Below are 13859 nucleotides of genomic sequence, written 5' to 3'. Positions count from 1 at the left end.
ATTTTATATTTTATAGTATTGTGTAGAGTGCCTTTTTATAATTACATACTTCAAAGGGGTTAAATGAGTTAATATTTGTAAAGTGCCTAAGATAGTGACTAGTATATATGTGTTTATTGAATAAAACAAATTACATATTCCATTTATCTCTGGTATATACCAATTTTAGAATAATTTTGACTAATAAAAGAGTCGAGATTTTTAATTGTGTTTGTGTGAGATTAATGTTAATTTGGGAACTACTATATGTAATAATCTTATCTATCCCAGATCTACATGCCTTTTTATTCACTCAAATATTATTTCTCTCAGTATCATATTGCAGTTTCTTCTGTAGTTCTTAAGTTTATTCTTAGCTATGGGACTCCATTTGCTTGCTATGATTACTGAGATTTTTGTTAATCTTTAATTTAAAAAATGTGAGCATCTATTTGTCGTTTTTTTATACAAATATCCATTCAGTATAAGAAAATTCTTTTAAATAAGTGTTTATTGTAAATTTTTCCTATCACCTAATTCCTTTGATTTGGGTAAGTTGAGTATTTGTTGGCATCTGCATTTCTTCCATAATAAAATGCTTGCTGGTAGTCTTATACAGGCTTTTTTTTTTTTAACTGGGTTGTCTATCTTTTTCTTCCTGGTTTTTAGAGTTTCATTAGTGTGAAGGGTCTTTCAAAAACTAATGACTTTCTACATTTTCTATTTTATCCACTAGTATACAGAAAAGCTACTGACTTTTGAGTATTTGGGTATTCATCTTGCTGACTAGCCATCTGGGTACCCTTAAGTCATATGACCTACCGTAGGTTTCAAAAGCACCATGGCTATTACATTAAAAATCCACTATAAGGAGGATATGGGTAGAAGCTGGAAGCCTTGTCAGTAACCCGAGTGAGAAATGAAGGCAGCCAACCAATAGTAGTAAAGGTGTAAGAAGTAGCTAAATTTCTTACAGATTTTGAAAGTATAGCCAGGAAGATTTCCTGATGGATTAGATGTTGTATAGGAGAAGAAGAGAGGAATTAGGGATGGCTCTAAGAAACTGGGAAGAGAGAGTGATCATCAGCTGAGATGAGGGAGGCCACAAGCAGGCTAGGTGTGGGTAGGGAAATTAAAAATTTCAATGATCATTGAGTATTTAAAGAATGTATAATTTCTAGTTTCCAGAGTTTTGGGGGGCTTTTGTTTTTGTTTTTTGAGAGTCTAGTCCTGTAACTGGCAGTTTCTTTGCAAATACAATGTGATAACAAACTTCAACTTCTAAACACACAAAAACCAGTGCTGCAGTACTTGAAGTAGTATTAAGACCCCAAGCAGCCGCTGAGCCAGCTCTATAGAACCCCAGGGCTTGACTGAACATACTTAGAAAACCTAAGGTATAAAGAAAGAGTTCTACATTGATTGATTTCATACAAAGCCCTCTCTCGTGGACTCAGGCTGTAGCAGCTCTCAGTTGAACTGGGTAGCACCAAGAAGCCCTTCGTATATGATCATGGAGGCCAAAGTGTAAAGCAATAAAGCAGACATAGGCACCCTACCACTCAACGGTCTTGGAAATTGTGTTTTCTGAGGACATGACAGGGAATCTACAGGCAAGTTCACAAAATGTTTCTGTTTACTTCCTATTGAAAGGCTTTCTAAGAGAACCTTCAAAGATCTGCAGCATCTGAAGGGATTAGGAGAGATGTTTTCTATTGTCCCTTGCTTATATAAAATTGTTTGAACTTACAGAATTAAATGTTAATTACAGTGACCCTGGGTACACAAACATTAAGACACAAATGCGAAGGAACCATTTTGCAGACCTGTCAGAAAACTTCAGACCAAGGTTACTTAAAAACCAGAAATAGGAGTGGTCTATGTAAAAAAAATAAAGGTTTTACAATACAATGGTAAAACCTGTCATTGAATCTACTACTCAGGCAGCAAATGACAAGGAATCAGGGAAATTAAAATTGAACAAAAATTGAAGACTGAATCAAGGTAACTAATATATACAATTGGATGGTTGGCAGAGTCTTATATCAAAAAATTGTTACAATGCCTTCATACTACATACCTATAAGGATAGAATTTTCAAACTATCACAGATGTTATATTTAGCTACTGAACTAAATTCAACATAACACAAGTTCAAAAAGCTGGATATGTGTAAAGGATGAGTTACACAGAAACAGCCATAGCTTGGCAAACTGACATGAGGAGGGATAGCAGAAAAATACTTTAAAGATGTTCAGCTTCATTTGACAAAGCTGTGGACTACTGGAACCTATAAAAGCAGAGAGAAGAACTGGTGCACAGCAATCAAAATAACATAGGCAAGTTCAAGTGGCAGCAATAAACACGAGCACTCTATAGTTAGAATGATAGCAAATCACATTAATAATTTCATAGACCCTGTAATTTTAGATGGAAGTGGCCTTAGAATAACCTTGTCCAACTTACGTGTTTTATGGAACAGAAATCTAAAACCCGTAAGTGTAGTGAATCAACAGAAACAATTGTAAATTAAAGTTATTTTTGGAGAACAAGGATGGGATTACATCACCAAACAGGTTCTATAATGCAAGTGTCAGATCTCAGTTAAAAAATGATAAAGCTGTTATACAACATAAATTATTTACAGTAAAAACAAAAGACTAGTGAAAATTTCCATTTGATCTGAGCTTAGTACTTTGATGTAGTTAAAATGAGAAACAAGGTAATTCATCCAATCACAACAACAAAAAATATTTAGTGTTATATTTAAATACATGCATAATAATATGGCCAAAGAAAGTGTATTTTTACATAAATCCTCTAGGATCTAATGGGCTTTACTGCAAACAGTAGGAATCAGTATGTATTGGAGAAAAGAATATCTTGGGCTTTGGGGGAAAAAATGCACCTGGAGTCAAATCCCTAACAAGACAGATAACTTTAAGGAAGTATCAGCTAACTTATATATAAAATGATGACAGCAATACCTACCTCATAAGGTTCTTAGGAAGATTTTTACATATAAATGTTCCAGTAGATAGAAGATGCTTTAAAAAGAATTATTTCCTTTCCTTTTTCTTCTATGAACACGTCTAGTAGCAACAGTAAATACTAACATTCACTAACACTTACATGCCAGGTGTTTCCAAGTGCTTTACATACATTAATTTACTTAATTCTCACAATAACTCTGTGAGGTAGATGCTATTATTATCTCCATCTTTTAGTTGAAGAAACTGAGCCACAAAGCATTTAAGGGCACACAGCTACTGAGTGGTGATGTCAAGATTCAATCCCAAGTAAGCCAGAAAAATGAAATTATAATAAAAAGGCTGAATTATCTAAAGGATGAGCTCTGAGAGGAATATAAATGTCATTTATTCACTCAGATTAATTCCCATTATCTCTTCCATTTTAAAATATAAAGAATAATTACAATGTGCATTAAGGTAGTTTAATGATTAGAACTACCATAGAACACTCAACTTAAAATAACTATAGGATTCCATATTCTACTGGGTTTCTCTACTCTGGCTCCATGTGAAAATTACACATGAAATTTTAAAATGACATAGATGCCCAAAAGCCATCCCTGACTTTTTTATTATGAACTCTGGGGATAAGGCTCAGACACATGCATTTCTAAAACACTCTATGTAAGATTTTAGTGCCAAAGTGAAAAATCACTGTTCTAAACACAGAAGGTATTATGCAACGCAAGATAAGTGGCATCTGGAACCAAGATGATTTTCAAAGGTAAAAATGCAAACGAGAAGTGTTGGTAAAGAACATGGAATGCTGAGTTAGTGCAATGAGAAGAATGAATGAGGTGGGTAAAGGAGTAAGGAGCTAGACAGGAAAGCAGGATTATCTGAGTGCCAGGAAGCTTAGGTTAGAAGTGTGTGGGGAAGCAAGCAGAAATGAGTCTCTATGGTCAGAGTGGCAGCTCAGCAACAAAATTTCACGACTTGTTTCTGAACAGTGAAAATATCCTTTTCTTTCTCATCGCTTATCCTTGAAATGGCATGATGCTTTCCTCTTCACTGTTGCTCTTTTTTTTCATAACTTGCAACTACCACTAGTTTTGTTATTAACTGTAATTCACTTTGTCCTAATTTGCTGATAAAACATTTGAGATTTTGCTTACCTTTCTAACCTTAAAATTTATGAAATAAATTCATTATAATATGAACCTCAACCAATATTAATATATTCATTAAATAAACCATGCATGACTAAAGGCACAGAACTATTTGGAGGCTCATTTTCACAACAGTAGACTGCAACAAAATAAAATCAAACACTATGCAAACAACATAAAAACTCTAAATACAAGTTTCATAGAATTAAAATATTCCTATTGGCACCTAATTGAGGTTTCCATTTAGTGGTATTATAGCTGAACAAATCAAGATGAAAACAACTGTATATTGTTTATTTATTTATTTGTTTTTTATTATACATGCCAATCGTAAGGCTCCCTTTCTTTTTCCCCACCCTTATCCCTCCCTTCCCACCCATCCTCCCCAGTCCCTTTGCCTTTGGTAACTGTTAGTCCATTCTTGGGTTCTGTGATTCTGCTGCTGTTTTGTTCCTTCAGTTTTTCTTTGTTCTTATACTCCACATATGAATGAAATCATTTGGTACTTGTCTTTCTCCGCCTGGCTTATTTCACTGAGCATAATACTGTCTGGCTCCATCCATGTTGCTGCAAATGGTAGGATTTGTTTTCTTCTTATGGCTGAATAATATTCCATTGTGTATATGTACCACATCTTCTTTATCCATTCATCTACTGATGGACACTTAGGTTGCTTCCATTTCTTGGCTATTGTAAATAGTGCTGCGATAAACATAGGGGTGCATCTGTCTTTTTCAAACTGGGCTGCTGCATTCTTAGGGTAAATTCCTAGAAGTGGAATTCCTGGGTCAAATGGTATTTCTATTTTGAGCCTTTTGAGGAACCTCCACACTGCTTTCCACAATGGTTGGACTAATTTACATTCCCACCAGCAGTGTAGGAGGGTTCCCCTTTCTCCACAACCTCGCCAACATTTGTTGTTGTTTGTCTTTTGGATGGTGGCAATCCTTACTAGTGTGAGGTGATATCTCATTGTGGTTTTAATTTGCATTTCTCTGATGACTAGTGATGTGGAGCATCTTTTCATGTGCCTGTTGGCCATCTGAATTTCTTCTTTGGAGAAGGGTCTGTTCAGCTCCTCTGCCCATTTTTTAATTGGATTATTTTCTTTCTGTTTGTTGAGGTGCATGAGCTCTTTATATATTTTGGATGTCAACCCTTTATCGGATCTGTCATTTATGAATATATTCTCCCATGCTGTAGGGTACCTTTTTGTTCTATTGATGGTGTCCTTTGCTGTACAGAAGCTTTTCAGCTTGATATAGTCCCACTTGTTCATTTTTTTTCTTTTGTTTCCCTTGCCCGGGGAGATATGTTCAGGAAGAAGTCACTCATGTTTATGTCCAAGAGATTTTTGCCTATATTTTTTTCTAAGAGTTTGATGATTTCATGACTTACATTCAGATCTTTGATTCATTTTGAATTTACTTTTGTGTATGGGGTTAGACAGTGATCCAGTTTCATTCTCTTACATGTAGCTGTCCAGTTTTGCCAGCACCATCTGTTGAAGAGACTGTCATTTCCCCATTGTATGTCCATGGCTCCTTTATCAAATATTAATTGACCATATATGTTTAGGTTAATGTCTGGAGTCTCCAATCTGTTCCACTGGTCTGTGGCTCTGTTCTTGTGCCAGTACCAAATTGTCTTGATTACTATGGCTTTGTAGTAGAGCTTGAAGTTGGGGAGTGAGATCCCCCCAACTTTATTCTTCTTTCTCAGGATTGCTTTGGCTATTTGGGGTCTTTGATGGTTCCATATGAATTTTTGAACTATTTGTTCCAGTTCGTTGAAGAATGCTGTTGGTAATTTGATAGGGATTGCAATAAATCTGTATATTGCTTTGGGCAGGATGGCCATTTTGACAATATTAATTCTTCCTAGCCAAGAGCATGGGATGAGTTTCCATTTGTTAGTGTCCTCTTTGATTTCTCTTAAGAGTGTCTTATAGTTTTCAGGGTATAGGTCTTTCACTTCCTTAGTTAGGTTTATTCCCAAGTATTCTATTCTTTTTGATGCAATTGTGAATGTAATTGTTTTCCTGATTTCTCTTTCTATTAGTTCATTGTTAGTGTATAGGAAAGCCACAGATTTCTGTGTGTTAATTTTGTATCCTGAAACTTTGTTGTATTCCAATATCAGTTCTAGTAGTTTTGGAGTGGAGTCTTTAGGGTTTTTTATGTACAATATCATGTCATCTGCAAATAGTGACAGTTTAACTTCTTCTTTACCAATTTGGATTCCTTGTATTTCTTTGTTTTGTCTAATTGCCGTGGCTATATTGTTTTTAAAACCATAATAGCAAATAAGCAATTTATGCCAACAAAATCCTGGAGTTCTAATCTATTTTTAATGATTTTAAGAATTAAATGGAATCTGTGGATCCTTTTTCACAAATGCAAATAAACATAACATTTTTCAAGTAACGTCAGTGAGGTCATAAATCATGGCCAGCTGAAGAACCATAGCAGTACAGTGGAACTCTAGCATTTATAGTATTTCTGAAGACTGACTGTGGGGAAAAGTTTGTTTTCTCTAGTAGAAATATGTCATACCATAGATGCAAGCCATTTCATTAGGACAGAGATACGGATTTTGTACACATTTATATCTCTATGGCCTCAGCACATCCCTAAATGGATGAGTCAACAGATGTTCACATTACAACTGCCCTGGTACTTGCTGACTGCCCCATCGTTTTATGCAGCACCACTTCTGAATCTCACTAGCTCATCACACAAGACAACTATGTGCAATGGTGCAAATACAGCACCTTAGAGATGGAAGATAGGTGTTCAAGTTTGACGCTGTATAGCAATATGATCTTAAAGCATTTAACCTATGCCCTCAATTTGCTGTCCACACAAATAAACTTTAATCCGAATTTACAAAGCTTTCGTGAGCACTGGGCCATGCTTCAGCTTCCTCATGTAATAAATAGTAACTAACAGTAAGAGTACTTATTTGGTAGGATTGGAAGATTAAATAAGATAATACATGTAGAGTGCATAGCAAAATGCCTGGGACAGAGTAAGTGCTCAATAATCAGCTTTTAATAACATGCCTCATTTTGTGCTCAGGTATTAGATAAAATAGCTGATGGCAGGGTAACAAGAGATATGCATGGAGTTGGAATAAAAGCATGTTAATAAATGGTAGTCCCTCTCTCCATTTCTGTTGGTGGAAGGCGGAACTGGGGCACACATAATTTAGGAACATGCAGAGTGGAAGCCTGGAGAGGATGCCCACCTCCTCCCCTGCACAACTGAAGCACTCAATACCCTGAGCTCTTTGGTGTGTTAGTAGCTGACAGGTCTCAGCTGAGCCCCTCTGAAGGATTTGTGCTAAGATGAAGAGAGTTGCCTCACCCAAGGTAACACCCCCTTCTCAGGGCACCCCTGATCCAATGACTGAATGACACTGGGATACAAAGGCTGAGCCCTTGGCCCCAACTCAGGATGAGCCTGAATGGCTGTCCCAGCTCCAGTTCAGTAAGATCTGCTGCAGCTTTACAGGCAATTGATATGCAATTCAACCTCTCCCCCTTCCCAATCCTGCTTCTTTCACTCCCTACAGGTATTGATCTGGAGAAAACTCCTGCACACAAATCTGTCTCAGTGTCTGCTGCCTAGGGAAATGACTTATGACACTTGCCCACAGTCAAAGAGCTAATGAGAGATCAAAGTGGGATTTACTACAGATGTGCCAGCATAATTCCACAATTATAAAATGCACAGAAGAGACCAAATGAAAGAATGAACCAAAAGACCTATATAGCAACATTGTAAATAATAACCTAAAACATTCTAATAATGCTTTGTGGATCAGAATAAAAATGAAAGTGAGTTGAAATGAAACAGGACAGCTCCATCCCTAAATGAAGAGGAAAGGGGATGGTGGTAAAGAAGGTGAATTTCCTAGGATACTTTCTATTTCAGTTCAGAAGCAGAGACTAATGGGACCAGAAGGGGCTTTAAAGACAGAATAGTTCTCGTTCTTTATTGTATACAAGAGGAAACTGCAACCCAGAGGATACTTTGCTTACCAAGGGTACACAGTACCAGAGTAGCCTAGTCTAGGCCTCTCAATTTCCAGGGTCTTTCAGCTTTGTTTTCAATATGTGATTTCAAAACTTTATGTAAAGTGTAACTCCCACTAAAGGTTCATATGTATTCAAATGTAAGTATAAAATGTATTATAAAATGAAGTAGGACTTTCAACTTAGGAATCAGTGTCACTCTTCCCTCCCAGCAATGTGGGTAACTGGGATTTGACAATGTTATGAGTTCCACAGAATGGCTTTACAAAGAAGGTTAGAGCTCACTATCTATACTTCTAACTATGGAACAATTAAAATTCATCAAATATTGTACCTTAATGGCCTTATCTCAAATGAGGATAATAATTATTATCTTATTCAATAGGATGCCACAAAGACTAAATATTTAAAGGTAGCAATGCATTCTAAATGCCACATAAATAACAGAGCAATACACATAGCAGGTTCTAGTAGGTTGACATTCTAACAGGTTAATATTCCACAGAACTGAAAAGAGCCCAAGAAAGATACTGGAATACTCAGACATCTGCTTCCAACAAGACAGCAAGACTTAAGCTGATAAATATGATTATTAAAAGGAAATAGGGTAATCATAACAAGTGAGGAAAATATAAAAGACATTTTACACATTTTAAACTGATTCTATTAAGAACTATATCATTCATTTTTCCATAGTATTTTTTGCTTTCTAGAAGAATCTCTTGTTTCAATGAAATAATCATAAATATTATTTGCTAAGAATCATTACCTCTTGCCCTTCCCACAACTCGTCCCTTATCTAAAATGCTCAAAGAACAAACTTAGCTCTAAAACACTTAAATATTTTAAACCTTTGGTACATTTTATTTGTCTTGCTGAGAAAAGCTGAGGCGGCCCCATGCAAATTCCCAGCTGGTAGTGCATCTTAGCCCAGGGTTTCTGGGCTTCCCTCCAGTTGAAAATAAATTTTAGGACCTTTTTCCATGTAGTTCAGCTCCCCTGCCTTTTAACAAACTAAAATAGTGGTACACTAACACCCTACTATTCTTTTATCAATTCTCAAGGCTCTTTGAAAAATCTCTATTTCTACTCTGCCATAGCTTTAAAAAGTCCTTCTTTTTTCCTAACCCATTTCCTCTTTTTCTAGTTAGAGCAGTAACAATTTGCAGTGAAATTATTGCAGTTAAAAGGAAAGATATACAGAAGCAAATTCATGAATATCAGAATTTTGTAAAGATAAATTGTGGTTAGAAAAGAGATGGGAACAGTACTAATCTAGGTAACTAGGATAATGTAGTATAAACTAATCTGCCTTATAACTAGCCAATAATAACTAGTTTGGATGGAATCAGTCAGCAATTCACTTATTTATGATATTCCTACATTTATATACAGATATTTAAACAAAGAGAAACAGCATTTATTCCCACTGTCCTTGCAGGAAAATATAAAATAGTAATGTTAAGATATTATATAAAACATATTGGACTAAATTGGTAGCTTTCAAGATAAGTAACCTCCTTAAAATGGAACATCTTGAGACTTTTTAAGGGAAATAATTTTTAAGATACAGTAGTTCAAAGGAGCTGATTTTTGCATGCTAAATATACAAAATGAACACCGTCTCTAAAACTATAAGGGTAGAAATTTTCTCTCTTCAAGGAAAATAATCATGGATGTAAAATTTCTGATTTTAAAGGGAAGTTTGTCATGTGTGTTTAAAAAATGAATGATAATTGATATCAAATAGTTATCAAATAGTAAATATTCTACTGTGTCTATTAAGAACAACAATAGTGTATCTTTAAATGTCAATATTCACAAAATCCTTACATCATTATCTTTTGCAAGTGTTTAAACTTACTCTTAAAAAGTTTTAGCTGTCAACATAAAAACATGCTAAGGATTAGCCATTTTTTGATACTCATCAGAGAGATGGTGAGCAAAAGAGGTTGAAAGACACCAGACCAAAGCATGTCAAAATGTCATTAACCTCTAACTCTACTGCTGAGATTCTGAACAGGGAACTAGATGCGTAAATTCTAGGTTGCCTGGAGTGACACAGAGAAGTGGGTCTAATTAAAGAGCTCTTTCTGGAGCAAGTGGACTTTGAGCGTATGCATGGGAACCAGGGACCTTGAAGATCTTGGAAAAGATGAAGAGGCTAGTGGTGAGAGAGGTAGGGGCCAGCAGTGGGCAGGCCTCTGCAGAAGGAGGAAAGCAGATGTGTACAGGCGAAACCTGGAAAGGACATGGGTTTTCAGGTCACAGGAAGCATGAATTCAAGTCCAAGTTCTACCACTTTTTAGCTGAACCACTTTGCAGAAGTCTTCATTTCTATTTTGAAGATCAAATGAGGGGATAGAAAAGGGAGTACTTTTTAAATTATAAAGTAATAACACCTGTTAGTGATTAAATCCCTTTCCTCTAGAAACCATTCATTGAACAGAAGCAGTTTGCATAGTGGTCATGAGCTCTGGAACCAACAGATTATTGAGACAAAACCCGCCATTTCCTAGGGCTGTGATCTCTGCCAGGATAACTGCACCTCTCTGTGCCCAATTAGTCTTATATGTCAAATGGAGATAATTAAGGCTCCCACTTCATAGTTATTATGAGGATTAGGTGAGCTTATGAATATAAAGAGCTTAAAATCATGCTCAAAGAATTAGTAGTTTTATTGTTGGTGGTGATATTGTTATTATTACTCTGATTCTCAATGTCAAAAGAGATCAAGAGATTACCAATCACTAATACGTATTTGTTTAGTTAAAAGTCTAAAGAAAGGGGTGGGGAAACCAGGCAGCTAAGTCTGTAAGGGCCTTTAATAATAAAAGCCACTAATATGGCTCCTTGGTTTCACAGCAAAAGTATGTGACAATTTTCCAGTGAAATTCTCCACTGTCATAACTAACAAAGTAACATATATCTTCTTTACTTGCTTAAAGGCCACAAACCCAAAAGAACACATTATAATTTGTTTTACAAAGACTTATCTTGTGATGTATTCAGTAGGATTATATTTGGTCCTTAAGGCGACACAATTTATTAGAAATGATTCTGCAATATGATAGGAACATTCTGACCTTACCTAAAGGAATTCCAACATTGAAGAGCCAAAAGACATCAGTATAAAAGACGTATTTTGAGCTATGAATGTAATTTTTAGTCATTTAAAAACTGTTATTGGACTATTTTTAAAATTACAAATGTAATTCATAATTCCTCATTCATAGTCTTTTAAAAATATATATGTGTAATATATGTGTGTATATACACATATGTATATCTGTGTGTGTATATATGTATATATGCATAATACACACACACACAATATTCTGAGATTTTGTTAACAAATAATATGTACTGAGAAGCAGTAGCTCAGCATGAGGACTTTTAAAACTTACAAGTATGTCTGGCCAGTGAGTAGTTGGATCCACCACTAGTCAAACCAAATCCCTCAGGAATTTGACTAGAGCTTCGAGGTCTGGTCAACAGTTTAGGAGGTTCAATTTCAGCACCGAATTCAGCTCCTATTACTCCCAGTAAAACAATAGCAGTAGCTTGCTTCCGTCTTTCCTCATAAGATGTGGAAATCTTTTTCATTTGTGGGACACTTGATAAGCAACCTGAAAACCAAAACAGAAGAATATAAATGAAAAGAACATCAGTATAAAAAAGACATACTATTAGAAAAACATTCAGGATTGCTCTTTCTGGAAAGAAGAGCCTTTTCAACAAATGGCACTGAGACAACTGGTTATCCACATGCAAAAAAAAAAGCATGAATCTTGGGAATCTTGGGAAAATAGTTTGGCAGTTCCTCAAAAAAGCTAAACATAGAGTTACCATAGAGCCCAGTAATTCCATTGCTGGGTATCTACACAAGAGAAATGAAAACAAAAGTGCATACAAAGACTTGTATGTGAATGTTCACAGCAGCATTATTTGTAATAGCCAAAAAGTAGAAACAACTCAAATGTTCATCAACGGATGGATAGGTAAACAAAATATGGTATATCCATCCAGTAAAAATATTACTCAGCAATAAGAAAGAATGAAGTACTGATGCATGTGGCAACATGGATGACCTTGAAAATATTATGCTAAGGGAAAGGAACCAGTCATTAAAAGACCACATATTGTATAATTCCACTTACTATATGGACAGAAAGTAAATTAGTGGTTGCCTAGGCCTGGGATGAGGGTGAAATGGTTAATGACAGCTAATGAGTAGTGGGTTTTTGAGATGAAATATTCTAAAATTAGATTATAGTGGTATCTGCAACACCAAATATACTAAGAAGCATTGAACTCTACATTTTAAAAGGATGAATTTTATGAATAAATAATATCTCAATAAAGATGGTTTTTAAAAAGATTGCTCATTAACTCATTTACTAGTTGGTGCACTAATTTAACAAATATTTATTGGGCATCTCCTTTGGGCCAGGGAATTATAAACATGAAAATAAAAGGTCCAGGTTTTCAAGAAGCTAGTGCATGAGAAAAGAAGAGCCTGTTCACAAAGGAGGAAATGATGAAGTTAAGACTCAAGAGTTTTCCAGGCAGTAACAGGGACAGGGAATTAAGAAGAGGCAAAGGGTGAATATTTTGTCCAGATGGACCAGAATGCAGAGCACAACCAGCCATTTGAAGAAGTACTTATAACGTGGGCAAAGCCCAGCATAACTTCATATTCAGAAGAAACACCAGCATGACACCCCGAACGTAATGCAAAACAATTTCAAGTCTTCGTTAAAGTGTCAATAAATAGGAGACAATGAGAAATTACATTCCTACTATATAAAACACTGCTTCTTAATAATTTTTTCCCAACCTTACAAAATCCTACTGTTTTTCCATAGGTGCTTCAGATTTTGTCAAATAATTAACATATTAAAAAAATACTAATATGGCCATAACGAAAGTCCACTATAGACTGTGTCCTGACCTCACTATCTTTCCTTCATGCCCTAGAGGTCACCACAATCCTGATCTTATTCAATACTTTTTAATTTCATTAAATAACCATATCAATGTTACTAGAAATGTTAAATGTTATAAATGTACATATAACACATACAGATGGTGATCAACAGATAGCTAGGTAGGTAGATAGATAAGCAGCCCAATAGACTCTGAAGTAAATTTGCTATAGAGTTTTTTACATTTATGATCATGAGACTGGACTATAATTTTTTTTTCATATACTATACTTGTCAGGCCTTGGTAGCAATTTAATACAAGCCTAAAAAACTGGGTTAAGTAACTTTCCTTCTCCCGCCCTCCTCTCCACTTCTTAAAACCACTTGAAGGATTCCTGAAGTTGATGAAAATTCTCCTCTAGAGTTATCAGGGCCTGTGTCTCACGCCAGTCCCCTCCTAGATTTAGGGGCTGGAAATGAAGGGAAGGGAAGGAACAGGGTGGAGGAAGGGATATTCTTTATAATCAATTCATCTTCTTTAATAGTTACTTTAGTTTGGCTTTCTATTTCTTCTCATTTCTGACCACTTACAGTTTTGAAAGAATTATCTATTTAATCTAAATTGAAAAATTTATTGATGTGAAATCATACTACTATGATTATAATATCTCAATTGCATCAGTTGCTATGGTTCCTTTTAAATATTGTTTATTTGTGCCTTCTCTAATGTTACTTTTCATGCCTTTCTTGATCAGTTTTGCTGGAAATATAT

General features: G+C 35.4%; 1 protein-coding gene across 4 annotated transcripts in view; it reads right to left on the bottom strand.

Moving 5' to 3' along the window:
- The window catches only part of WDR7 (WD repeat domain 7), a 374749-nt gene that overhangs the window by 144455 nt on the left and 216435 nt on the right, over positions 1 to 13859 (bottom strand). For all 4 annotated transcript variants that reach the window (XM_057504212.1, XM_036918525.2, XM_036918526.2 and 1 more), the window contains one exon: positions 11567 to 11788. In XM_057504212.1, coding sequence (XP_057360195.1) covers positions 11567 to 11788 — 222 coding nt within the window. The remainder of the gene's footprint in view (positions 1 to 11566; positions 11789 to 13859) is intronic.

Source organism: Manis pentadactyla, chromosome 6 (assembly GCF_030020395.1).
Source record: "Manis pentadactyla isolate mManPen7 chromosome 6, mManPen7.hap1, whole genome shotgun sequence".
Classification (NCBI taxonomy): domain Eukaryota; kingdom Metazoa; phylum Chordata; class Mammalia; order Pholidota; family Manidae; genus Manis; species Manis pentadactyla.
Note: the sequence above shows the minus strand (reverse complement) of the source record. Positions and strands in the feature narration are given on the sequence as shown.